The following is a 27,820-nucleotide window of genomic DNA, read 5'->3' on the forward strand; positions in this document are numbered from 1 at the left end:
TGAAGGGAGCATCCAGGAAAGGTAATTGATTTGTACATATCTGGTGATGGCTACAACATGCATGTCTATGATAAATGCAAGGCTTTCTTTCAGTTGGTGCTCACTGGAACTCATATCCGGCACCTCTCAGTTAGGCGCCATTGCTAATATAAGAGAGCAACGGAGGCGTTCATGGTGATTTCTGGCACCTCTTTTCCTAAAAAAAGAAAAAAGCCCTGGATATATGTAAAGAAAAATTATGTGCATTTCCATATCAGCAGAAAATGGGACTGCAAAAGCAGTTCTTAAAAAAAACATGCAACAATTGTGAAGAAAAGTTGAAATGTAAAAAAATAAATACGGGGTTAGATTCCATTCCAATATATATTCCCCTCTATAATAATACAATAGATGTGCTGTGAGTACTTGGCTGAATTTATAAAGCTGCCTGGTATAACTAGCTCAATACTGTCTACTCTGACTGGCAGCAGCTCTCCACTGTTTTTGGTGTTGAGATGCTTATAACCGTAGAGGCCAGGGTTTGAACCCAGGATTTTTGCATGCTAAGCATGTGCTCAGCTACTAGCATGTGGATGCTGTCCATAGAATTCAGCTCTTTCATCAAGGCTGAGCTTCTGTTGTGGGGATAATGCTTTTCCAGCACTCCCAACTATATGTTGTCACTAGTGGACCAAGTTAGTGCATTAATTGTGATAGTGCAGGGGTGGCCAACTCCCAAGAGACTGCGATCTACTCACAGAGTTTAAAACTGGTAGTGATCTATCCCCTTTTTTGGGGTTCATGTCAAAGTTATTCAGCTTTTTTTAGGAAGGAGGAAGACCCATTTTGGGGGGGGGGGTTCAGGTCAAAGTTGTTGAGTTTTTTCAGGGAGGAGGTAAAATGAGCTTTTTTTTTAGGGGAGCCACAGTTGTTCAGCTTCTTTCGGGGGGGGAGCCAATGATCTACCAGTGATCAACCGCAGACATCCAGTGATCTACTGGTAGATCACGATCTACCTGCTGGACATGCCTGTGATAGTGGATGCATCTGGGAAGTACTTGCGTACTGTATATATTGTGGGCTCTTATTCAGGATGTTGCAGGAATTTGATCTTAGTGAATTTTGATATCAATTGCCTCACTCTAATGTGCGGATTGGAACATAGTTATTCTTAGATTTTGCACTTTCCCAAATTTCATGATGTATATCTCAGCTAAACAAAAGAGTAAATTAATATGAAAACAGGATGGAATGGTGGTCATATGAATGCAAAAGTGACACAGACTGAAAATTGCCTGATCTGTCCATCCCCAGCTTCTGTTATGCCCAACTTCTGACATCCTTAGCGCTCAGTGACACATCAATCCTCGCCCTATTCCAGGATATTATCTCCATATTGCTGAAACATAAGAATGGTCATAAAAGATGCAGTTTTTAATTGGATGTTGCATATTATTTATTTCATATTGCTTATATACCACTTGATTGTAGTCAAAGTGGTTTACAAAAAAACGTGATTTACATGTAGCCCTTTCCAGTTTCAAGTGCTGGGATGGCTGTCCTACAGTTTTATTAACCTTTCTTTAAAGGCTAACCTTTCCTCTTTGCAGGGCTAGAGTGAATATCTTTCCTCCATTTTTTTTAAAGTTCTGGGAACAGGCTCTCTTGCACCACCATGTTACATAGGGATGAGATACTATGTTAGCGATGTTGGGTTGCGATTTAAGAGCATTGGCACTAATGTCCCCAGTTAGACTCGCTGCTTCGAAAAACACCAGGACATAGCAAATCTATGTCACCAAGTTCAAAGGTCATTCACTATGCAAGGATAAGCAGGTACACCATATTGTGGAGACTACTTTATGGCATCGGGTGTGATGATAAGGATTACTGCCATTTCCCAGAGCGATACAGGTTTGCTGTCTAAAGTACACAGGGCGCTGTTTGTTTTACTTGGTAAATATTAGTGTACTAACCTTTACCTTTGTGATTAGGAAGTGGTCTAAGAAATAGTTTGTCAGCATCTGTACATTAAGAAAATAAATTAAATATCAGTAGTTCCCAATCTCTCTTGCCTACAGTACCAGGGGTGCAAACTTGAATAAGATATTGTGGTTGCCCAGGTAAGCCCCACCCTGTATAACTGATCACTTGACGCAGTGCACACACACCATTTGAATGGGAATGCCCATCAACTTTGTAGGAGCCTGGCCCCCTCAAATATTTTATTGTGGGGGCCGAAGTCCCCATGGCCCCAGTTGGCTCCTACGTACAGTACTAATCATCCAGCATGGTGACAGAGTCCAGTCTGTACATTCTAGCCCTGAGTGCACTCCATTGCACATATTATACTACCAACTAAGTGATTGGCACCTGCAAGGTATCTGCTGGAAAGTTTGGTGTGGCACCTGTCACTGCATGAAAAGGTGATCAGAGAGAACCTATAATCAGCACTATTTTTCTAGAAAAAGAGGTGCTGGAAGTCACCACAAACACCTCCCTCCCTCTTTCAGATCGGCAATGGCGCCCTCCTGAGTGGTGCCAGAACTGAGTTCCAGCAAGTTCCAGCTAAAAAAGGCCCTGCCTGTAATGTAGGCTCAATGTTAGCAGCATTTCCTAATATTGCTTGAGATTTCTATACTTTTTCTTTACTCTATTACTGTGTGTCTGGCTACCTTTTAACCACTCCCCACTAAAACTAACTAACTAACTGATATCTGATACCATATGATAAAGTTATGATTACCACATCGTTCCCAGTCGTCTTGTCTTTACTCTTCTGCTGAGGAGGAGGAAGAAGAAGAGAGTTTGGATTTGATATCCCGCTTTATCATTACCCCATGGAGTCTGAAAGCAGCTAACAATCTGCTTTTCTTTCCTTCCCCACAACAAACACTCTGTGAGGTGAGTGAGGCTGAGAGACTTCAGAGAAATGTGACTAGCCCAAGGTCACTCAGCAGCTGCATGTGGAGGAGCAGGGAAGCGAACCCGGTTCACCAGATTACGAGTCTACTGCTCTTAACCACTATGCCACACCGGCTTTAGGAAACTAGGTTGATCTCAGGTTTGCATAGTTTGAGTCAAGCCTTCTTTCAGGGGCTTCCAACATCTTCCTGTAACACCTGTGTGTGAAGTCGGCAAGTGGAACAAAAGCACTGTTCCGCATGAGTCATCATATTGTTGCCCGCCAACCCCAATCTCCAAGTGTTGCAACATTCCAGGCACAGTGGAGACTATGGTGTCTTTATGATATATGGTTTATTTACACATATATGATATGCAACCTGAATTGAGGAGGAAGAGGACAAACATTATTATTATTATTATTATTAGTAGTAGTAGTAGTAGTATTAGTAGTAGTACCATTATCTGATTTCTGTGTTTCAGTGCCTGTATGTATATAATATAATTTATAATATGATATAATATAATATAATATAATATAATATAATATAATATAATATAAATTAATAAATATCCCAGGAAGTGTACAAAAAATCAGATATTGGTGGTAATAATAATGTTTGCCCTCTTCCTCCTCATTTCAGATGGTTTAGCTCATTTTTATGCCTTATGGACAACTGGGTCTTGATTGGCAGATATTGGGGGTGGGGAGGATACAATTTTGGGGCTTTGTAGGTCTGGCCATGGGTGTAGCCGGGGGGGGGGGGGGCGGGCGGGCGGCAGTTGCCTACCTAAATCCCCCAAAACTATTGAAAAGCATAAAAATACTCAATTAACTGCAGTTTTGCTCCTCCAGCAGAAGCCTGCTCCCCATGATGCCCTCTTACAGGGGGGATTTTTTTACACATGAGCTCCCCCCAAAAGCTCAACTTTTAGGGGTGATCTCCCCTAAAACAACTTTTTACGCCCCCCCCCATAGGTCCAGCCCACTGATAACAGCACTTAGAACCTTTCTTAGCCCAGGGAAGTATCTTTAGAAAATTTTAACCTTGAGATATTTCTCTTCTTTCCTTGGTAGACATTTCTAGTGTATTTGCAAGTGGGGGTGGCAAGTTACAGCTCACATCCTCTAATCTTAAAATTGCATTTGTGGATATGTTTTTTTTATATAATTTTATTAAATCTTCTGTTTTACAATTTCAAATAAACATTTTACAAAGCATTTGTGAATCTGTTTTGATAAAGGTGAGTAACATTTGTCATTTTCTGCTCACTTGCTTGGTCATCATCCACCAAGTTGTGGATTTTTACCCCAAGAAAGAAAACAAAAAGGAGCTCTTACTACAGAAAGTTGATCACGCCATTAGCTTGTGTTTGATGCAGTTCCTCCATCTAGGTTTTGTTGTTGTGTTTTGAAGATTGCTTTAGGAAAGCCTTATTTACCACTTCCTTTCTGAGGAAATCATTTGCAGAAGTAAAACTGCTGCAACAATATGTGGTTTGGGGGTATTGAGACACCCCCTCCTTGATTGCCACATACTTGTGGGCAATGTGAAGCAAGGCAGTTGGATTTTGTATTTGTATGCAGACCCCAAGTAAGAACCTTACAGAACCCCGCTTTATATCACCAACCGCCTGGTTGTGTAGTTGAAATAGAGGATTAAACTCTGGCCTTCCCATTCCGATGTTTCCGATTTCAGCATGCACATCCCATAATGACAAGGCAGCTGGCATAGGCAGCTCTGCTTTCTTTGAACATATATTTGCTACTTCATACTGTGGTTGGTGGGTGGGTCAGTAGTTGTCAGCAAAGGTACTGATATCCAGCTTCATCCTACCATTCCTGGCAATACTCACTTGTGAGGAGTAGGAATTATTATTAAAATTTGTATATGGCCCTTCACCTGTATATCTCAGGCGGGTTCACAGCATAAAAATACAAGATAAAACCACAAAATGCATAATAAAAGCAAGAGAACAAACCAAACCAATAACCCCTTACCACAAATGCATTTAAAAGACATAGAATGTTAGTCAGCCAAAGGTCTGGTTGAAGAGGAACATTTTCACCTAGTGCTTAAAGATATATAATGAGAGCGTCTGCTAACCTCCCTAGGGGAGTGGTTGGGGAAACCCAGCCAGATGGGCACAGTATTATTATTATTATTATTATTATTATTATTATTATTATTATTTATTATTATTACTACACAAAGGGGGAGCCACTGCAGAAAAGGCTTGTACTCATGTTGTCACCCTCCAGACTTCTCATGGAGGAGGCCCATGGAGAAGGGCCTCACATGATGATCTGAGCGTCTGGGTAGGTTCATATGAATACTCCTTGAGGTATTGCGGTCATGAGCTGTCTAAGGATCATTGTGGCCGGTGGTCAAGGATGATAGAGATTTCAGTCCAGTAACACCTGGAGAGTCAAAGGTTCCCCATCCCTGTTTTTTCAGGCACCTATATTGTCATCTTACAGATTCCTGCACTCTATGGCTGTTACCAACAATTAAAAGAGCTCCTTTGTACTAGCTGAATCAGTGTGATAAACAGTATTGACTTTGGATCAGCAACAGGGGAGGCGGTCATGGAAAAGTGGCTCTTGCACAACTAGCATAACATTTTTTGAGTGACCTTTTATTACAGTATTTAATTATAGAGCTAGAGCCAATTAATTTAATAAGCTGAAGCTTAGAAGTACCATTGGAAAGGATTAACAGCACCCAAGGTGAACAATGAATGGTTTCGCAGCTTGAAAACGTACCTGTTGTATCTAGAACTTCATTGAAAATATGATTCCACCTTTCCAATTTAATGAATCTCCAAGGTAGCTTCCAAACTATCTAAGATAAGAACATTAAACAATTAAAATAGCAATAGGAATCTTGGAAACAACAAGGAAGAACACATACCTAGAATGTGTTTTTTTTTTTTAAATACCATTTAAAAGTTTGCACAAATAGGGTGGGCTTGACCAGGTGCCCAAGTGACAGAAATGGTGGCTCCATGTGAATCTTTCCAATGAAGAAACTCCAGAATCCCCCCACAGAGAAGGCACCCTACTAATAGGAGCAGTACTTGCACCTTTTCTAATCCCTACCTGGGACAAATAGTCGTCTGGAATGTATCGGCAAGCTCAGCTGCAAATCCTGAGAAATCTCTACCATATGTAATTTATGGTATTCCTGTATTCTGTACTCTTGTATTCCTGTTGAACTGGTGACCTGGCTTGTATGCCAAGGCACCCGAGCCACAAGGTTCCCAGGAAAACAATAAATCACACTGACACTGAATATTTGGTTTATGGGTTCAAATAGGCCACAGTTTTATTGGTTACAGATGTGAGCGGTTTGGCTTAGGCATTAGGTGGAACCGGACTATATCTTGACTCCTGCTCGTCTGCAGGGAGTCCATGGAAGGGTAAGCCACCGGTAGGGGCTGCCCTATAACTTACGTCAGAAAGTGGCACCCCAAGGGGTCCCCGTAGGGGCTGTGACACTGCCCTAGCCCTAGCCCACACCCAGACTTTGGACATTATTCACACCCCGAATCCCTTTAACAGGATACCCTTATTGAGGAGGGGCAGGCAAGACAACAACCTCCCCTCCAACCAAACAAAAGGCTTACCCAATGCCTAACCTCACAAAAGTTGTGACGATTGCTACTAGGTAGGTGAAAACCAAATGGCCGGTGCCAATTTGCCAAGTGGAAAAAAATCCTACCTAGCCCCAACAACATGGCGGCTGACAACTGCCATAGCAAGGCCATATCAGAGCAAAGCATGAAAAGAGGGTGTGTGGGTATGGTGATCTGAAGAAGAGGCAAGAAAGAGGGAGCTGGCCGCGTCAAAATTAAATGGCCCACGGTCACACCCACTCTGGCTGTAGATTGGCTGGAGCTGTCTCTGGGGCACAGATGACACGGCCGGCTGTGACACAGGAAAGGAAGGCAGCGTATCTCCGCCTGCGCCGGAAAACTGTTGAGGCTCGGTTGACTGGCTGCAATGCCATACACCAGATAAAAGTGAACGGACTTGCACATCACTCTAAGCCAAACTATGGTTTAGTGCCAACAAACAAATTCATGGGTTCCCAGAAAAAGGTTTGCAGCCCCTTTGCTCTTTCTCTGGTCTTGCTGCTGTCAGCTAATCCAAAATTTGGCTTAGCATGGCATTTGAACTTGAACACAAGGTTTGTTTTGCTCCAGATAAACAGCAAGCTGTAACGAAAGGTTTTTATTTACTGCTTATGATTTGTCTGGTGGAGACAAAACAATGAGCCTGGATTCAGATGCAAGGTCATGAATTAGCTCAAAGAAGCAGGACCAGAGGTACAGTGAAGCGGCGATGAACTTCTCCCTGCAAACCTATGCATTTGCTTATTCGCACCAAGCCACAGTTTAATTTAGAACTGTGTGTAAGCTGGCCAATTGTTGTGCACCCTTCTTTCATGCATAAAACAGTAGGCCAGTCTCATAACAAATAGGCAGTGGGTTTATATCTACATGGCAGTGGAATGATTCATCATTTTTGGAATGGCAGGGTGCAGTAGGATTTTTGAAGGTTGCAAAGTAATTGCAATAGGAAGAGGCAATTATGGTCAAATTGGTGAATGCATGTCTGTAAAAAAGCATGGGTTATTTTCCCCATTTGCTGAATTTTGCCCACAATACCTAGATGAAAGCACCATTGAGTTCAGAGGAGTTTATTTATCCATGTTTACTCCACGGATAACACTGATACTCTGTGGGCGGATCCACACCATACATTTAAACACATTCAATACACATTTTAAACACATGACTTTCTCCAGAAAATCCTGGGACCTGTAGTTCCCACCTCACAGAACTACAATTCCTTGCTGCCTTATGTAGGGAAAATTGGATGAACAGGACCATATAAGATCTAGGCATTGGGTGAATCGTGTATGTAAAAATACCCGAGCCATGGTGCTGCAGTTAACTAATGTAGCAAATATCAAACTACAGCTTGTGGGTGTTGTGTGCTGCTGCTACCTTATAAATAGCCATTGCCATTTGGATAAGCTGTGGAGCTGGCACAACCTTTTATATGAGCATCAGCTTTCATTCAAAAGTTTATGGCAATAATGTTAGTAAAGAAGGGAGAATGCAGAGGAGCACAGCTCTGGGACTTTTTCCAGAGCAGGAGGAGTGATGACCTCTCTGCTGGAGTGCCAAGGTAATTGGCAAGTGAATGAGGTGATGAGGCTTTTAAGTTTTGCTGCTGTGACAGATTAGCATAGCAGTTTAAATAGTAACATGTCCTTGCAAGATTGTTTTGCATTTCTAATTAAAAGCTAGAAGTTGCATTTCAACTAACTGATATTCTTCAGTTAAAAGCTCAGCTTCCTTTCCAATACACCATCGTTTCCTGTTTATTTGTCTTCCACTCACCCACAGAGTTGTGCCCAGAGTGGCTCACAGCAAAATATTGTTCAAGTGATAGAAATTCAGAAATATATTGGGAACCAAATTGGAAAGAATCGTAATATCAGTAAGTAAATTCAAAAATATTGGTCCATGCAATGTTATATAACATAATACAAATAAGGTAGCCTAACAGGGATAGCTAAACAGAAGAGAAAATAATAAAAACAAAATAGTAATAAAATATCACCTTGTTCCAAATAATGCACCTATTTCCTACAGTCTGGACCTACCGTTCAGTCTTCAACCACTCGGAGACCACATCCCATCTCACTTGTGGTAGTGCAAAGTCCGATTCTAGTTCTCACCCATAGAAGTGGGAACCCATGCAGTCAGAAGCAAGCCCCACTGGGTTCAGTGGAGTTTATTCCCTGGCACTGAGTTTATTTGACCAGGAATTGTGGTCATCCTGATGCTCATAAATTGGGTCTTCAGCTGTGTACTGTTTCCCCTCACCTGGTGGGGTTGACTACAGGGGCTGTTATGAAAACTGGTCAACCTGGATAGCCAGGTCTGGCCATAACAGCCTTTTTATTTAGGGACTAAATACCTGATACCTCTGTCTCAGTGTCTGACACAGAGACCACTCTGCAATGTACCAGCATAGCTTTCCATCCCTGCAGCAAAATATGATTTAATAGATATCTGTATATGTGTGCATGCAAGGAACAAATGGAGCAGAATCAGGTTGGTACACTGAGCCAGAGGAATGGTGGTATTGGGAGGAATTCAATATAGCACTACGGCACTCCTTTCCTCAGCGCAAGCATTTCAGTTTGCCAGCCAGCATGGTGCCCTTCTCCTTCCCTGTGTTGTACTGACATCCCCACCAGCCAGTTTGGAGGGGTATGGGGAAGAGGGAGAGAGGGGGAAGCCTTGATGCCCTAGTGGAAGTTCTTGCGCAGCCTTCCACTAGCAGGAGTTTGCAGAAATCTTTTAAGTCTCCACTCACTTTTCCTTACAAAGGGAAGCAACCCCAGCTTCACTCTTTAAATGTACTGATAATTCTCACTAGGGCTAACATTCTAGAAAGCATGTTTAGATTTGTAGCTTAGAGATGGAGGAGCAACTCAATTCGGCTTGCATTTCAAGGCAGATCAACTTTGTCCACGTTTTCCAAAACAATGTTTAAACCAAAATTTAGCTAAGTAAGAACGTGCCAGTGTTCTGTGTAATGGTTTTTCAGATACCTGCAAGGTAGTTTGTAAGAGAGGTTTTGGCTGTACGGTGTACGCTCAGGTCAGGCCCTCCCTTTTCAAAAGCAGGTTTTACCAGAAGCCTGTGTGTGTGTGTGTGTGTGTGTGTGTGTAAGAGAGAGGGTGGGAATTAATGTATACCTTGGGAAACCTTGCTTTGTCTTCAACCACTTTCAGCTGTACAGAAAACATTTTCTTTTATTTCGAACTTCATATGGATACTCTATGTCAGCACTAGACAAATTTTGGATAGGTATAGAAATAGTAAGAGCTGTAAGTCATAGTGAGCTTTGAGTTTCTTTTGACCTGGTTTGTAAATTGAGAACCTGGAGTGTTTATCACTGAATTTTCTATGGGCAATAAAAAACCTATAAAGTTTTGATTTCCCAGAGATTGCAGAAGTGGCTTGCATGCTACGGGCAGCTTACAGAATGTGAAGAAGTCGCCCTTTTCCTTACTGTATTAGTGAAGGTGAAACCAAGAAATGGCCAGGCACCAGTATTTCCTGAAAAACATGCCACCTGGATTCTGGAATAAGTGTGTGGTCTAGGATAGACCCTGTACCTTTTGGAGATGAATAACCTGATTTTTGCGGGGAAAGGTCTCCTTAACGAAGAATGTGCTATTGTCTTGGGCAGACATCTCCTTCCTGACATGTTGATGCAGGAACAAGCAAGAGCTATGCTCCATGTTCCGACTATTGTTTGTTCAAAGAGCTTTCAGGTTAGCCTTGAGGACTTGGCTGATAAGTTGTTTCCTTAGAAACCACTCTTTTGTCCAGAAGATAGCAACAAGACTGAGGGGTGAGTGGGGGAGAGAAACTAGTTTGAGGAAACAAGTCTGCAAGGAACTTGCTATGTTTCCACCTGTGCTTACATTGTGGCTTTTCAAATAAAAAATCCTGGTCCACACCAGTACACTGTACAGTCATGTATAACCACAGTGCAATATATGCTTGCATTACTTTGTTACAGATTACAAGTGTGCATGGATGCATAATGTTTCCCTGTGTAAGGAAAACATGTGCAGGTCAAAGCTGTAATGGCACAAACACACAGTCATAATGCTTCAGTGATTTTAAATAAGGCTTATCCTAACTTCTCTCCCCTACCCTCCTCACCTTGTTACAGGTAGTCAGCTACCACATTTGGGTAGCTTGAGCTTAGACTTTGTTTGTAAAAATAAAACCGCTCATTTGTAATATGACCTTAACTTGGAAATGTGCATTAGTAACAAGTAAAAGGAGCACACCCATTATATGCTGGCACAAGAGCATACTAGTGTTTATGGCCTCATGGAAGGGTGTATTTTCAAGACTTAAAAAGAATTCATGGAATTTTGCCCCAGTATGCTTCCAGAAGTTAATTTAATTGTTACTTACCTAGTTAGGTATCTTTGATTAACTTGTGTTTGTTCACAAACAAAGGAAAATTCTTCTTGGCCTTTCATGCCGTCTCTGTAGGAGTGGGGCTATTAGGCTATAAGAAGGAAGAAAAGCTCATTGTGGTCTTTCCATGTACAGTCTACCAATGAAGGACCAAGTGATGAAAAATCATTTGAAAAATAGAGGGTGTGGCCTCTGCACTGTCATTCGATACTCAATCTTAGCAGGGGAGGGCACCCCTTTTTAGCCTTTACAGTGTGATAGTTCAGTGAACCTGACCAAATTGTTGGTGCAGCACAGTCCCCCTCCTCACATGTACCTGGGAGGTCTTTTGCTGAGTTCCTTTGCAGTTTTAAATAATCTCTGCTTAGCATCACATCTTCACTTTGCCTCGTTTACAAATGAGTTGGGAATCCTTTTTACAAACAGTGGTTAGTTGTTGAACAAGTAAATTTCACAACCTAGGGTTTGAAGTTTGCTTGTTTAGCAACTAACCATAGCTTGTTGTAAGCCAGAATTCCTGGTTTGCACACCATGCTAAGCCCAGAGGTTTTGAAATATAAAGTAAATTTGACAGAAGGCTCTTCCTGACTGCAAGTGGGAGTGAAGTAGCCATTGCATATGCTTGCTGACATCCATATACGTAGTGCTAAAACATGGTTTAGAATTGCATACAAACCAGAACAGTGCTCCTGGTCACCTCGCAATTTCCTGTGCTTACGCTGTGTATTTATAACCACCATTTTACAGAATTATAGTGGTTAAGAGCGGTAGACTCGTAATCTGGGGAACCGGGTTCGCGTCTCCACTCCTCCACATGCAGCTGCTGGGTGACCTTGGGCTAGTCACACTTCTCTGAAGTCTCTCAGCCCCACTCACCTCACAGAGTGTTTGTTGTGGGGGAGGAAGGGAAAGGAGAATGTTAGCCGCTTTGAGACTCCTTCGGGTAGTGAAAAGCGGGATATCAAATCCAAACTCTTCTTCTCTTCTTCTACTGATATGAATCTGGGGGTTAGTAAGCAGTGTGCTGGAGAGAGAGATGCTGATGTCTGTTCTTGGACGCAATGCTATGTGTGTGAGAGGGACAGAATCTATTTGGCAGGAATGCTGTGGACCCCTCCATTGTATATATGTGTAAATAAACCATATAGCATAAAGACACCACAGTCTCTGTTGTGTCTTATTGTCCCAGAGGAAACACAGGTGCTGGGTTAAAGTGTGTCTGGTACTCCTGGAATCTCATACTGCTAGCGTGTTTTTGGCTAAGCTGGTAGATGAACTTTGCAAGCAGGATCAAAATTCTTGTTGCAAGTTCTGGTTATCAGAAGGTCCCTTCTGTCAAATATGCAAATATCAGCTTGATTGACTTAGATTTAAAATAATGTGCTTTGGATTGAAATAATGTGCTTTTGTAACATATAACGCTAGACACCCTAGGATATTTGTGTATAGCATGTATTGATTTTCTGTTATTGGCCTATGTTTTACTCAAACTCCCTCTGCCTTTCCTGGTTAAAATCTAAAATTGGTCATATTTTTCCTTTTGTCATTTGCTTTCCAAATAATAAGGGTTGCAATTAGTCAGCTGGAAACCTTTTAAAGTACTGAAGCAGAGAAGGTGAAATGGAATGTGTTGAATAAGGAGGGCTGGGTGTCCTTGGGAAAAGTCACATGGTGTACTGTGATCAGCTTCCATTGCTTGTGGATGTGGGGAGAGATTATCCACAAGTGGTCTTGAATAATGGCGTGACCTTGCAGTGAGAGGAGCGCAAGTGCCTCGTTGAGACATTACCTAGCAACGTGAGATCAGAACACACTTCTTGACTGGCAAACTATACAGTTGCACACACGTGAATTCCCAAGGCTAGCTGTAATGAAATTTTGAGCAGAAGTGGCAACAATATGTGTTTTAACTCTTTCATTGACAGCTGTTCTTCACACTCTTAAGTAGCTGCCCAGTTGCTTTCCCTTCCTGCTTGTAGCATTCCAGATGCATAATAATTCGTGTAAACGTGAACTTGGAACCCCACCAAAGGAAACACAGCTTGGAGAGTGGGGGGGGGGATTTCTGGACAGAAAACAGCTAGCAAGGAAAGGGTTAAGCACTTTTCAGGGGCTCATCCACAGATGAGCAGGCATCTTGCTCCAGGTCCATTGCTCCCCCATTTGAATTTATTCTTAGAACACGTGTCTGCCTTTATGTTTGTATTTTAGTTTACAAAACTGCTGCTTCCTGCCCGTAGTTGTGGGCATTTCCATATGGTGGGTCAATCCACGTTGTGTGATTTTGACTCCACCTTCTAATTTGCTATTTCCACTCCCTCTGTTTGAGCACAAACTGAGCTTGTATGAAGGAAGAAGCCAATGAAACAACCCCACTCCCACTGGTGTAAAACCGGGGGCAGGCGCTGAGCCTCCTGCCTGGCCAATACGGCCCTTGGTGGGTGGAGAGGAGTACTGGGCTGGACCATGCTGCAGCTGCCTGCTTGGGGGTGCCTAGTTCATGCCCCCTCAAAAATTGTGTGCATGGGGACACAGCCCTCCTGGCAACCCCCCCCCCCAATACTGATTCAGAGTCCTGATGAGTGTGGACTGAACAAGCACTTGAGAGGGAACACTTCTTCCCTAGTCTGCAGCTGGCCTATTATAAGACCACACAGTCTGCAATGTTGGCAGTGCTTTGCCAGTGTGGTGTCTCCCCTCCTGCAACTCCCTTAGCTTTAATGGTTCTTGTGGGCCAATGGTTTCCACTGTGAACTCCCATTGGTCGCTGGTTAACAGGACTGAGAAGGCTTGTACATCACAATTGGCCTTCGGCAGTCAGGTTTTTCCCCTTCCTCATGTCAAGGGTACATGATTCAATTTCATTTGTTCATTTTGGTCATAACTGTGGCCACTGGCCAGGGAGAGCATAGGGCAGGATCAATAGATAGCGAGGCAATCCCCATAAGGGGTCTTGGGGTGGCACCTGAATGTTTAGGTTCTAGCTTGGGGGACTGGGGCATGTTGTTGCATGCTCATGTTGAACAGCCTGCACGGCACTGGTATCAAGAGTCTGGCTGCTGCTTCCTGGGAGTAGGTCCAGCAGGCAGGCTGGGCCTGGCATCAGCCAGCAAGACTTTCTTGTCCAACAGATCCTTGCTCTGTGCGGTGCCAAACTCTGATATATCTGTAACCAATAAAGTTGCAGTCAGTTTTTACCCACATGCTGGTCTCATGTATGTTTGTTGCGTCTGGTTGCTGACTCTGAGCCTGTGTGCTTCTGGGACACAATGAAGGTTTTTGTAGTCAGTTGTTTAATCTTTGCTTTGCTTTGCAATCGCAGTATTTGGAGTACTGAAGCTCAAAGAGAGCCAATTAAAGAAGTGAAGGTACACTGTTAGTTAAGATACAGTTTGTAACTTATGTTTTCTCCCCTTTCTTCTTCTTTTAGTGCCTGAAACAGTATATGCAGCTGGCTATTCGTGAGGGGTGTGGTTCTCCCATCACTTGTCCAGACATGATGTGCCTCAACCATGGGACTGTGCAAGAAACTGAGGTATCTCCATTTGTCACTTCTTTTTCTTTCTAATACTCTTTGTTCATTTACATAATGAATACATTAGAATGTTTTCTCCCCTTAATTACTCTAATGACTACTTGGCAAGAGGCCCACTTGACAGGAGAAACTAGAAACAAGCAGATGGTTTTCTTCTTGTTTTTCCTTTCCTGGGGAAATGTTTACTTGGCATCCAGGCGGTCTCAAAATTGTCTGCTTAAAAGCCAGAACATCCCCAATCTGAATGTCACCAGCCCTCCTTTAGAAAATGAATGTTGGAATATGTATGGCATTCCAGGTTGTAAAACACAAATCGTAGAGAGTTTTACACATGTCACTTGCTGCTTAAATTGTGAACTGGGGGCAAGTGTGAATAGAAATTAGAAGGTAATAGTTTTCAGGACAGAAGTGATGGTACTTATGTGTACATATAATGGTGTGTGTGTGTGTTGGTTGGGACACAAGCTACTTACCGTATATACCCGAGTATAAGCCGACTCGAATATAAACCGAGGCACCTAATTTTCCTACAAAAACCTGGGAAAGCTTATTGACTCGAGTATAAGCCGGTTCACCTTTGCCGCTGTGGAGGAGGAGGAGGAACGAGCAGCCCGAAAGCAGCCTTTTGGGCTGCTCCTTCCTCTTCCTCCTTTGCCAAGTTTGCATTTATGCAAACAGTTCAGGAATGGAACAAGCTGCCTGGGGAGAGTAAAGAACCGCCATTCTTGTACGCTTCTTAAGGAATGGTTGACTGGGGTGAGCGGGTGGCGGCACGAGCGGAGAGAAAGGGCTTCTTTCTTGCCACCCTCCACCGCCCGCCTCACTCAAGTATAAGCCAAGGGCAGCTTTTTCAGCACAAAAAATGTGCTGAAAAACTAGGCTTATACTCAAGTATGTACGGTACTTTATATTGACAAGATTTCTGAAGAAAGGCTGGACAAATGGCAGGTGAAATTAGAGGTGAAAACATGAGCATTGGCGTACCTTGACTACCAAACTTATATGGCATGAGCTTTTGTAGACTAGACTCCATGAACTCTGTTCACATAATGTCTTAAAAGCATTCTGCAGTCTGTTCTTTTACCTGCCCTGCCCTTCTTCTCTGTCCACCACTTTCTCCATCTGTGCCTCCCACCATGAGATCCCAGTACTTCCTCCTTAATGCTAGAAGGAACATTTGCCACAACAGCAACTTGTAAGGTGAACTACAACTAACATGCACAGCTGCAACACTGCCAGAGTCTGTTGAACAAGTGTTCATGGTGAAACTATCATGTGACCACTTTATCACAGATACAACCAAGAACTCTTTCCAGAGGTGGTCACCTCACATTTTTCACCACATCTATGAAAGCACTTAATTCACCAGAATGTATGCCACACAAGATTTTACTTTCTTGGGCTCCATGATCACTGCAGATGGTGACAGCAGTCACGGAATTAAAAGACGCCTGCTTCTTGGGAGGAAAGCAATGACAAACCTAGACAGCATCTTAAAAAGCAGAGACATCACCTTGCCAACAAAGGTCCGTATAGTTCAAGCTATGGTTTTCCCAGTAGTAATGTATGGAAGTGAGAGCTGGACCGTAAAGAAGACTGATTGCCGAAGAATTGATGCTTTTGAATTATGGTGCTGGAGGAGACTCTTGAGAGTGCCATGGACTGCAAAAAGATCAAACTTATCCATCCTTAAAGAAATCAGCCCAGAGTGCTCACTGGAAGGGCAGATCCTGAAGTTGAGGCTCCAATACTTTGGCCACCTCATGAGAAGAGAAGACCCCTTGGAAAAGACCCTGATGTTGGGAAAGATGGAGGGCACAAGGAGAAGGGGACGACAGAGGATGAGATGGCTGGACAGTGTTCTCGAAGCGACTGGCATGAGTTTGGCCAAACTGCGGGAGGCAGTGGAGGATAGGGGTGCCTGGCGTGCTCTGGTCCATGGGGTCACGAAGAGTCGGACACGACTGAACGACAACATGCCACACAAGAGAGGGACCTGCAATTTCCCACAAGATTCATATGATTTTTAAGGTTACATTTGAAAATGGTGCAAGTCAGGTATTCAACTTGGATTTCATAATTGGCAAATATGTGTGGGTAAGGCCACTTGGTCTTTTGCTCAGATAACATGAGCCTGGAGTATTCATAATCTTTCACTTTAATGTTTTGTCAGTCTTGAGTGTGTGTCTTCAAAGTTTGCATGGAAAACACAAAGCAACACTGGAATATGATAGTAGTGTTCATAAAGCTTTTGAAATCTAAAGATCCATTTCAATTAGCTAAGCAAGAGGGCACATGAGGGTATGCATTAATGGGCCATTAGTGTTTTCTTCTGTAGTCTGAGGGGCAAAGAATTGAATTAATAAACAACGAAGAATGTATTTAATGGTCCATGAATGATGGAATGCACTAAATTCTGTTCAGGGTGATTATTCATTATATATTTATGATTTTCATTGAGCATGTAAGGAATAATAATCTGAACAGAACAGGAGCAAGGACAAGAAGTGATCTTAATTGCATTAAGGTTTTAACAACCTGATGCCCCTCTTGATCAACATATAGGGCAGCTTCCTACTGCTACCTATTGCTTTGCCAACAGAGTTCTGATCACATTTCCATGCTAATCTGTCCTTGACTACATTAAAAACATAAGTGTACTGAAAATCATTGGAATTTCTGGGCTCATCACCTGTTTTCCCGTCGTGAATCTGTTACCAGTGGTAAGCACCCACTATCTGTGCCGGAATAGACTGGGAATAAAGAACGGGAGTCCCAAACAAGTCTCACTTAAAAGGGCCAAAGCTTCTATTACATACAAGGACATAGTTATGTTACTAATAGCCCACCTACAAATAGCAGGTAAGTTAACGCAACCCACATTTTGGGTAACCTAGAGAGGAAGAGTAACCCAAAGCAAGGAATGACTGGAAGAGGGAATTCAAACTACCTATAACCAGCAACCTTGGTGTGTGGCTATTGACCGTTCCCAGTTGGCAACTGGTCAATGTACTCAACTCCTTAAGGCCTCTTAATGGTGAGTTTGGGTGAGCACACCCTTACTTATCCCCTTAAACCAAGGGTAAGAAACTTGTAGCTTACTCTGATGCTGATGTTATAACCACTTCTAATCTAGGAATATCATGACATTGTATTACGGAAGCTTGATGTGAGGCTGAGAATATGACAAAAAAACTTTTTTTTGCTGTTGTTTGCCAAGATGATTTCCTGACATTTGCTCTGTCTGAAGATATACCGTTATGAGGCATATTGATTCCTTGCCTGGGAGGAATCTGTAATTGAAATGAAGCTAACCTTATTCATGGCAAACAAGGTTGTCTAGGCAACTTCAGGAGGAGAATGACGGGATGTAGAAAATGTTCTGTACACTGTGCATGTATGGAGGAGATACTTGAAGAATCAAATTAATTTATCTGCTGTTTGTAAAAAGGATCTCATATTCATGTGTGTGTGTGTGCGCGCACACACACACACACACACACACACACACACAATCACCCTGTGCACTGAGGATTTGCTTAGTTTGGTGTATATATATAAACATAACTGCATGTCAGTAATGGAAGCATGTTTCCATCCTGGAAAAAAAAGGAAACGTGGGCAGTAACAAGCAAACAAGCCACTGTCTCGTAATAGAGTAAAAACGTAATTAAATCTATCTTTCCCCATTTTTCTATCCTAACTTAACACTGAGTCCTAAAAGTCAGTCCAAGAAGGTGGCCTCATTCAGCATGTTTCAAAAAGATGTTCAGCCTTGGCCAAAATTTGCCATAGGAGTGAGTTGTGTAGTGACGCATAGATGGCATCAAAGAGCCACAAATGGAATCTTTTAAAATAAATTGTAATGGGACACATAGGAGGAGGTGGTCTCTAAGTGTTTGTGTTTCAGAGTGCTACATTTCACAAATTATATTTGAAACTATAAAGTTGTGTACATGCTTTCTTGTCAACACAACAGTCTCTCGCATGGTAGTTCTCCTAAATTCCATTAAATGTTCTGGATTTGTTTGGCCAGTGTTCAAAAAACAAAACAAATATGTTTACTTTTGAATATCTAATCATTTCATTTCTCTCCACATACACTGCTGTTTTTAATAAAAACCCATAAAGACTTGTTCTAAGTGGCAAGGGAATTCTTTAATGGAACAAATGAATATTTTATGATGGATATAATGCACAGGCTTTTGTTAGAATAGGGGCGGTAATAATGTGACATGCTATGGAAGCCAAAAGTAGTGGGGATATTGGAGGGAATATAAATTAAATCTGTGCTCTTGATTTATAGAAATGTGTTCCCTGAAACCATCTTCCATTATGTGGTATGCAACATTACTGGCACTTAAATATCTACAGCATGGACTAGGTGAATTATCCATAGATCATATATATACATGACAAGCTAAAAAGACTTGAGAAATTATTGTTTCAAACTTGCTGCAATAAAAAATGCATGATACTATTTTTATCCCAGAACATTTACTAGCTAGCATTTACTAGCTTTTGTAAGACAGTTCTGTTTGTCATACAATGTACACTATTGGAGTACACTCAGAAAGCAGGTATCGATAAGCTAACTTATCTGTGTGAGCAGCTGAATAGGTTAATGGAGTCGGAAGACTCTTTCTGAGCTGCATGAGGAGTAACATGTGAGAGGGCTTTCTTTGTGGCTCTGTCCCAGGTGTGGAACTGCCAGCTTCTGTATATGTTGATAATGTCTGAGAACTCAGCGCAGTGCAAACACACCAGCAGAGCCAATTCAGGGCTACTGCCAGTGTATTTGTACTGCACCAAATTTTGCAATGCGGTTCTCCAGCCAAGCAATGCATGCCAAAATGCATGTACTGGGGCAAAGTGTGTATAAAAATCCATAATTAGCAAAACAACATACAATGCATTATATTATATTACAGAAAGTTGCTTTGCAAAACTCTATATATTAGGCAAAATGGCATACAAATGTTTATGTTAGAAGTCATCAGCACTAAAATGCTGATGAATTTTCATTATTTTATTTTTTAAAAATGCAAACGGATGTGGAAAACTGAACTTAAGACTAGAAAAAAGGGAAAACTGAAACTGCTGACTACACAAAGGATTTCTTGTGACTCCTTCTGCATTTATTTTAATAGTTTGGCTTTTCATATGCTGTATTTTTTCAGCTGCAATGATATGCACTAGTAATTGAACTAGTAGAAAGCCACCCACACCTTTCATTGCTTCTCCTCCCCCAGTTCATTTATGACAGTTATCATGTTGTATCTGACAAATTAATGAAAGATAGAATGACCCGAGAAAGAGTGACTGTGTTGATGCAGAATTTGGATGCTCAACCAAACAATCTGCTATGTACTGAGTACTGCGTGGTGGTGTAGTCCAGGACAATGACTCAGGAACAGAACTTGCTGAACAGTAACTTGATTTGTAGTTGCTTTTATTATATACAGCTTTTTACAAGTTACTAGATACAGTCTCTACACTCCAAACTCTCATCACCAAACTCCTACTCACTCCAACTTACTCCAACAATGAACTGCTGTGTCATGCTGCTTATAAGGGAACTTTCAGCCAATCAGCAGCCTGTTACTAGGCTTCCCTGTCTCCAAGCAGATTTTCACATATACCCTTGTTTAACTTGGCTTCTTGCCAACTCACTAATTGTCCACTTCAAAGCTGCAGTTTCTCATAGACCTCAACAGACTGTTCTACCACCATCTTGACTGATGGATGGTAAACTGAGTCAAGGGTCTGAAGGCAACATGACTGGATCTGACGATCTAGTAGTTTTTGGTGACCGCTCTTGGTTTATTCCCATCTCCAGGACCTGGTGGTGGCGGCGGCATCATTGACATAGGGAACTGGGTGGTTGTGTTTCTGGCGCACAGGGTTATGAGCAGCAAACAGGATTAGATCAGAATTGTTTATCCTGCTATTGCCTTACAGCAATCTGTAACCCTTCATTGCAGTGATTTATGATGTGCCAAGATTCTCTGCTTAATTCAGTGTATCTAGCAGTTATGAGCTAATCAATTTCCAAAAAAGAATCACTCAGGTTCATCTTAGGACAAGAGGAGAAAAATTAGGTCTCTTTTGTGCATGCTCTTCTATGGCTGTTCAGCCATAAACCTAGTACCTTAGATATGGGAGAGAGATCCTACAGACATTCCACAACTGTTTATTTATTGAATTTATATCCTTCGCTTCCTCTTGAAGGCGCCTGGGGTGGCAAACATATCTTTTTTTTTAAAAAAAAAGAAAGGTGTTCTAAAACAGTTGCAGTTAAACACAGTATAAAAACATGCTCTCAATTCAATGATCTCAGGGTTGCCAGGAACAATGTCCATTCATCAGATGCCTGGGTAAATAGGTATGTTTTCATTAATGATGGAGAAAGGCACATTTCACCAGGGAGGGCTTTCCACAAATGGTGAACCACCACTTAACAGACCCTGGCATGAGACAACACCAACCAGATAGCCCCTGAATGTGGCACCACCAACATAGTCTCACATGCCGTTTGTGGGGTCTGAGATGGTTGATATTGGGGAAGGTGCTCTTTGTAAGTTGATATGCAGAACATGGTTATTCATAAAGAATGCCTGGCATATGTTTCCTTCCTTTTTTTTCAAATCCTCTTTAAATATTTGAAAAGTGCAAATTTCCCTGTAGCCTAATCTGTTCTTGTAATTTTTCTTTATTAAAAAAAACCATCGTTGTAAACCTTTCCTGAATTTCTTATTGTCATTTTTTTTGTGAATTGTCTTCTGAAACACCATTCAGGATTTGAAATATGAACTGGACTGGCTATCTGGAATTAAATACAATGGTACAAGAACTTTCCAAATAATTTAAAAATAACACAAACTTATTAAGTAATATAAACACCAACTTTTTCTGCTACAGCATCATATCATTGGTTCATGTTCAGTTTATTATCTCATGATCTAGTGACTCATACTGTCTTCATATTATTTATTTTTGTTTTGTTTTGTTTCCTGTTCTCCCTGTAGCCTATTTTTATTGGTATTGGTCCAATATTATCAAAGTTGCTTGTGAATTCAAAGTTTGTGCAATTGAACGAGGTACACTGCAAACCTGAGATTGTCCTGGATGTACTGAGTGGTGTGAATCTACCGTATATACTCGAGTAAAAGTCGACCCAAATATAAGCCGAGGCACCTAATTTCCCCACAAAAATGTGGGAAAGCTTATTGACTCAAGTATAAGCCGGTTCACCTTTGCCACTGTGGTAGAGGAGGAACGAGCAGCCCAAAGCAGCCATTTGGGCTGCTCCTTCCTCTTCCTCCTTTGCTGCTGTGGAGCTCACCCCGTCGCAGGGTTTCGATCCGCCATTCTTCTGATCAGCAAGCCCTAGGGCTCTGTGGTTTAACTCACAGCGCAATGTTCCCTTGTGTTATACAGAGAAGGCTGGGATCCTGTCCTGTTTAAGCAGGAGCCAGGGAAAGTGAGCACCTGTGGGGTTTTATTTAATACTTCCTTAACTGATAGGCTTTCTGCCTTCTGGGGTCTAAAGTTTGCATTTATGTGAGCAGTTCAGGAATGGAACAAGCTGCCTGGGGAGAGTAAAGAACCGCCGTTCTTGTACGCTTCTTAAGGAATGGTTGACTTGAATATAAGCCGAGGGCAGCTTTTAAAGCACAAAAAGTGTGCTGAAAAACTAGGCTTATACTCAAGTATATATGGTATATAGTAGTGGCAAGAGACTGTAAAATTGGCAGTAAAATTCAAAAAAAGTGCCTTTTATTTTGAGAAACCTACCGGTAATTCTAATTTACTCTGTGTCAAATCTGGGTATTTGAGTACTGTAAAGGTTTTATCACAATGGGTTGAAAAGTGCTTTCAGTGATGATATGACAACAATTCAAAAAACAAACAATTCATTGGAAGGTGGGGGTTTTTGTGTGATTTTTGAGCATTCACTGTATTGCCACTGATGCCAAACTTAGTGTGGATGTCGGATCAGCATAGCGCAAAGCAGCCCCAACAAGTTAACACCATTAATTATTCGTTTCAAACTATGCTGGCAGTTGTATGATGAATTGTACCCCAAATTTCTAAGCTTACTCATATTTGTTTTAGCAGAATAGAATATTGTTTGCAGTTGAGTTCTTGTAAATACTAACCAGCTTTGGTTTTGGCAGTTTACTTTTTAACATTTGTGTCCTTCTTAAATTGCCAATTGATCTTGAATTCAAAATGGAAGCCTTGTTGGGATTGCTTTCTCTCTTTCCCCCCTCTCTGAACTTACGGACCACAGGAGAAATATTGGAAGCAAATGCCATCCGACATTCTCATTTGACTCATTTTTTAGGATTAGTTAATCCCCCATCTTCCATCTTAACATCTTGTTTCCTTCTTTCTTTCAGATCTCCAGGTTGGTACCTGCTGATCAATTTCAGTTATACCAGCGATTGAAATTTGAAAGAGGTGTGGCTTTTACATTTATTTAGGGGGGGGGGTTTAATACCAGATATACATGTATAATTAAACAGTTTGAATAATAGGTTGAAAGACTTATCAGACTGAACAAATGCCTTTTAAAAAAAAGGAAGTGCAGGAATATGAACACAGCCAATGCTTCTGCATTGAAAAAGAAAGCAATAAAATACCTGGTCAATGTTAATTATGATGCCCTCATACTCATCACAGATATAGCTCACAGCCGATTGGCTGCATCGAAGCCCCGCTCAAGATTTTTTTGTGACTGGCCAAGAACTCCCCCCCCTCCAATTTGCCTTTAAGAAAAGTGGATCCTCCACTATGATGATGCCCCCCTCATGTTTCTTCTATATAAAAACACATACACCCATTTTATTTTTATTTTTTATAAACTTGCTGCTCCTATAGGCCTGCTGCTATGATACAAAAATATTTTTTGTGTCTCCCTATGCTCTCAACACCCCCCCCCCACTTTGCTGTGATGCTGAAAGGTTTTATATGCCCCCACCAAAGCCTTTAGAATTTGACATATTGTTGAAAAATTCTGGTTTATAAAGAGGTTTGTCAGATACTATTGACCACAGTACAGTGAATTGGTTTGTGAAGCCAGTGACAATGGAGGCTGAATATGAATCAACAAATGGCAAATGAAGTACATAAATAAATAAAATGTTGTGTTTTTGGATTTCTAATAAACATTTTTTAGAAGTGCATTTGGATCCCCTGAGAACCTGGTGTCCTTCTGCTGACTGTCAGTCCGTGTGCCAAATTGAACCAAGTGAATCTGGACTACCCGTGCCTGTGAAATGTCAGGCTTGCTACTTGACGTTCTGTTCATCATGCAAAGAGCCTTGGCATTTGGAGAGGCTATGCCTGGAAAACCATCTTATTGTGGCACCAAGTGAGCAAGGGTAAGAGAAGATTTGCTGCAAATCTCCCACATCGTAATCGCAATAATTTCAGCTTTCCTTTAGTTGAAATTTGTAGATGTAGAATTAATTCATTGCCAATTGTCAGGGGTAGGGAAGCATTTTCAATAGATTGCCAGAACATACCTGCACTGTGCTTTGAAAGCACTCTTACGCCACCTTAAACAGTCATGGTTTCCACCAAAGAACCCTTGGAACTGTAGTTTACCCTTCACAGAGCTACAGCTCCTAGCACCCTTAACAAACTACAGTTCCCAATATTCTTTTGGGGAATCCATGACTGTTAAAGTGATAAAAGTGCTTTAAATGTTTTGTGTAGCTGTGACCCAGGTGCAGTGTCTTAGTTACAGTGTTAGCTGTCCCCAAACTGTACTGATGTTTGATGTCGTGGTGATGTTGCACATGTATGTGTAGCTACATGGATTAAGGATGCTCTATGTGCTACTTGCCCAGATGCCACAACCTGAACGACAGTGAAATAAACATGGAACTATTGCTGTCCTTTGTTGAACTACCGTCTTTCACAGAGTTTCCCCCCTCTACTTTTCTAGAGTGCTTATCAAAACCACCACGGAAGCTCCAATTAAGCAGTGCCCGGTTTGCCGGATCCATATTGAGAGGAATGAAGGCTGTGCTCAAATGATGTGTAAGAACTGCAAGCACACGTTCTGCTGGTACTGTCTGCAAAATCTGGATGTAAGTGACCTGTGCCAAGGGGTGGCAGTTGTCCAGATTTTTGCCCTCTAGTTCCTTTAAAATGTCTTGTAACTAGGGGAGGGAAACACCTTATTGGCAACTAAGAACTTTAGAAGAGCACTGCTATATCAGACTACCCAGTCCTGATTCTCACGTTGCCCAGTTAGATGTCTATGCAAGTCCTGCAGATGGGGCTTGAAGGCCATAGCCTTCCCCTTCTCCTGCTCCCCCAGCAATTTGGTTTTACCCTGTCCTCCATCTTTACTTGAGTAAATCTCTCTCTAACTGAGGTTATATTCATTCACTTGTTATGCTACTGTGGTAATTGCAGCTACCACCAGAAATTCTACCTGTTTAAGTTATTGGGTGATGAGCTGTCATTGCCCATTATCTTATTGAGCCGCAGGCTATCCTCTTGTCACCTAGTAGCTGTCGCTTAAACAGAACGTGTGCACTCAACAGGGAGTGTCTCTTAATGGCATCAAAGGGGTACTGTGCTAATATGTTTGCCTTGCCTATAGTAGCAATAAATAGATACTGCTTGATATTTTTTGGAAGAAACTGTCAATTGAAAAGGTTGCTGATTTAGTGGGAGTCCCCATTCATCACTTAATCTGTCCCTGATTGTTCCTGTTTGGCTACTCCCCCCCCCCAACTATAAAAGTTGTGTTCAAATGTTGCCATTCTCTTCCCAAACACCTCATCCTGGAAATACCTGATTTTGCAATCATTCACTAATAACTTTATCTCTCTCTCTCTCTCTCTCTCTCTCTCTCTCTCTCTCTCTCTCTCTCTCTCTCTCTCTGGAGAGTAATGTTACTGGCCTTCACACATTTTCATTTTTCATGATCACTAATCTGGTTTTCCCCTCCCTCTTTTTTGGCATGCCTCAAAGTTATAGATGCAAAACTCTTGTACTGCTGCAACATTTGATCACATTAAGTGGGTTTGCAAATGCTGATGACTCCTTTGTGTTCAGTTTCATTAGCTGACTTTCCACATTTGTGGGTGTGTTTTTCCATGTCCGCTCACATGTCTCCCTCTCTGTAAAGCATACATTTTGTAGAAGAGCAAGAGGTGTCAAATTTTCTGTGGCAATTGCACTTGAGAAATTCCCATTTGCAGCAGTGTACTGCTGGAAGAAAAGTCTTGGCAGGCCAGAAATGCTCACCAGACTTTGTGCTGCTGCATTGCCACCCGGGCACCTATTTCAAGGCAGGCCCAATGTATTCGTGCAAACTAATAAACACACTCTCTTCTTTTCGCTTTCAGAATGATATCTTCCTAAGGCATTATGACAAAGGCCCTTGCCGAAACAAACTGGGTCATTCCCGTGCCTCAGTTATGTGGAACAGAACGCAGGTAATGCGGGTGACCCAAGCTTGAGTCTATATCAGGATTTGATATGTTTTCCATCTGCTCACACACAGCTTTCCCATTCATTATCACATTTCTCCTTCTGCTTTTTTTCAGGTTGTCGGGATCCTTGTGGGCCTGGGTATCATAGCCCTGGTAACATCTCCCTTGTTGCTCCTAGCCTCACCATGCATCATCTGTTGTGTCTGCAAATCGTGCCGCGGCAAGAAAAAGAAACATGACCTGCCAACAACCTAAAGCTTTCACCCTATTGGCTGTGAAGACCTGCATCTTGTATGTGATGGAGAAGACATGAAGGCTGACCTCTGGTGCCAATGCTTTCCCAACCAATTCTCCTTCTCTTTGCCAACTTCTGCAAAAAGTGCCTACAGTTTCACGGGACACAGTGTTGTTTGCAAGTTGCCGTTCCTCCGTGGGATAGGTGTCTGTTGTGGTGTTTTCAGTTCAGCTCTGGCTATTTTCTTTTTCATTTTTTAAGGAAAAGAGGCAGGGTTTCTAAACAAAGTTTCAAAGGTTCTTCAAAACGACCCACCTCTGCTCAGTTCTACAATATTTTCCAGAGGCTGGATATGTGGCCATTTTTGAGCAACTTTAATTTTGCAACTCATGGAGCAGTCCTTCAGTTAAGTGAGGGAACACAGGTAAACAATGCAACCCCATTGTAAGAGATCTTTGGATATTATTGAGTTTTCACTTTCCAGGGGCAGATTTCAGTGTCACTAAAAAGATATCCTGTAAAAAAGTTATATACCTGAAAAGGGGAAGGTAGTGGAAATGAAGTACAACTGAAATGGGATATTGTTAATATACTTTTGCTAAATGCCCAATTAAAACTGGACCAACAATGAGTTGTATCAGCCTTGGTACAGCATTAGAAACAATGATCTGAAGCAGCTGTGGCAGGTACATAGCACTGGCACAATATGCCAAGTAAATTGCTCTACTTGAGCCATTGATTAGGACTGGGTGTGAATTGTTGTCAAGCGTTTAGCAAAACATAAGTTGCACTGGTGCGAGAAGTGGCAAGTGCAGGGGAGATTTGTGGTATGCAACAGGATCCAGTTGGCCTGGTATAATAACAATACCCCCGCCAAATACACACTCTGCCCCAAGCATTGTATTGCAGTGGCACTAGAGTTCTGTGTATCCTTTGGCTTCACTTCTGGCAACTTGTGGTGCACTTGCCAAAAAGGTTGGCCGTCATTGATCCAAACTATAATTTCAGGTGAAATTTGGAGGGTTACATGTACACTTAAACACACGCACAAACATACACAGCACCAGCAATTTGTTCAGGTGTATTACACTACACTGGGCAAATACTGCCCCATTACATTATTTCACTGAGTTAGTGAGGCGCTATAAAAACAGTATAGAGACCTTGAGCAAGTCCTATGTAAAAACTTAAGCTAATGGCTGCAAACTTTAAGATGAACAGGCCTACTTCCCCCAATAATGAATTCTAGTCTTCTACAAGACAAACCCATAGCTAGATTGTGACTAAAGGAGCTGCATAATCTGGAAAACAATGGATGAGGTCGAAATAGTGGGATGGTGGGATAACCACTTTTTCTAGTGCTGGATTACAAGGCAACGTAAGAGGAATTGTGGTGGAAAATGTTGTTGCATAACAAACATATAGCAATTGTTTCTTGAAATATTATGCTTATGTACACCACAGTCTTTAGCTTTGGGCTGACTATCTGGTTGTGGCCTCATGTTTTCTGTATTGAGTACTTTAGAGGTAGAGTACAAATGTAAATAAATATGATTCTTCAAGGGTGAGGTGTGTGAAGGCTTCTTTAACACCAGCCAGGGCTGTCACCCAATTAAAAACCAAAAACCCCCCACAAAAAACCTTGGTTGTATTATTTTCAGTTGACCCAAATCT

The 27,820-nt window shown here is 41.8% G+C and overlaps 1 protein-coding gene across 4 annotated transcripts in view; it reads left to right on the top strand.

The window, feature by feature from the left end:
* The window catches only part of RNF144B (ring finger protein 144B), a 67,910-nt gene extending 40,200 nt beyond the window's left edge, over positions 1–27,710 (top strand). For all 4 annotated transcript variants that reach the window (XM_033154668.1, XM_033154671.1, XM_033154669.1 and 1 more), the window contains exons 3-8: positions 14,345–14,449; positions 22,855–22,915; positions 23,634–23,838; positions 24,408–24,552; positions 25,825–25,914; positions 26,026–27,710. In XM_033154668.1, coding sequence (XP_033010559.1) covers positions 14,345–14,449; positions 22,855–22,915; positions 23,634–23,838; positions 24,408–24,552; positions 25,825–25,914; positions 26,026–26,166 — 747 coding nt within the window. In that variant the 3' untranslated portion in view covers positions 26,167–27,710. The remainder of the gene's footprint in view (positions 1–14,344; positions 14,450–22,854; positions 22,916–23,633; positions 23,839–24,407; positions 24,553–25,824; positions 25,915–26,025) is intronic.
* Positions 27,711–27,820: the final 110 nt, after the last annotated feature.

Source organism: Lacerta agilis, chromosome 7 (assembly GCF_009819535.1).
Source record: "Lacerta agilis isolate rLacAgi1 chromosome 7, rLacAgi1.pri, whole genome shotgun sequence".
NCBI lineage: Eukaryota > Metazoa > Chordata > Lepidosauria > Squamata > Lacertidae > Lacerta > Lacerta agilis.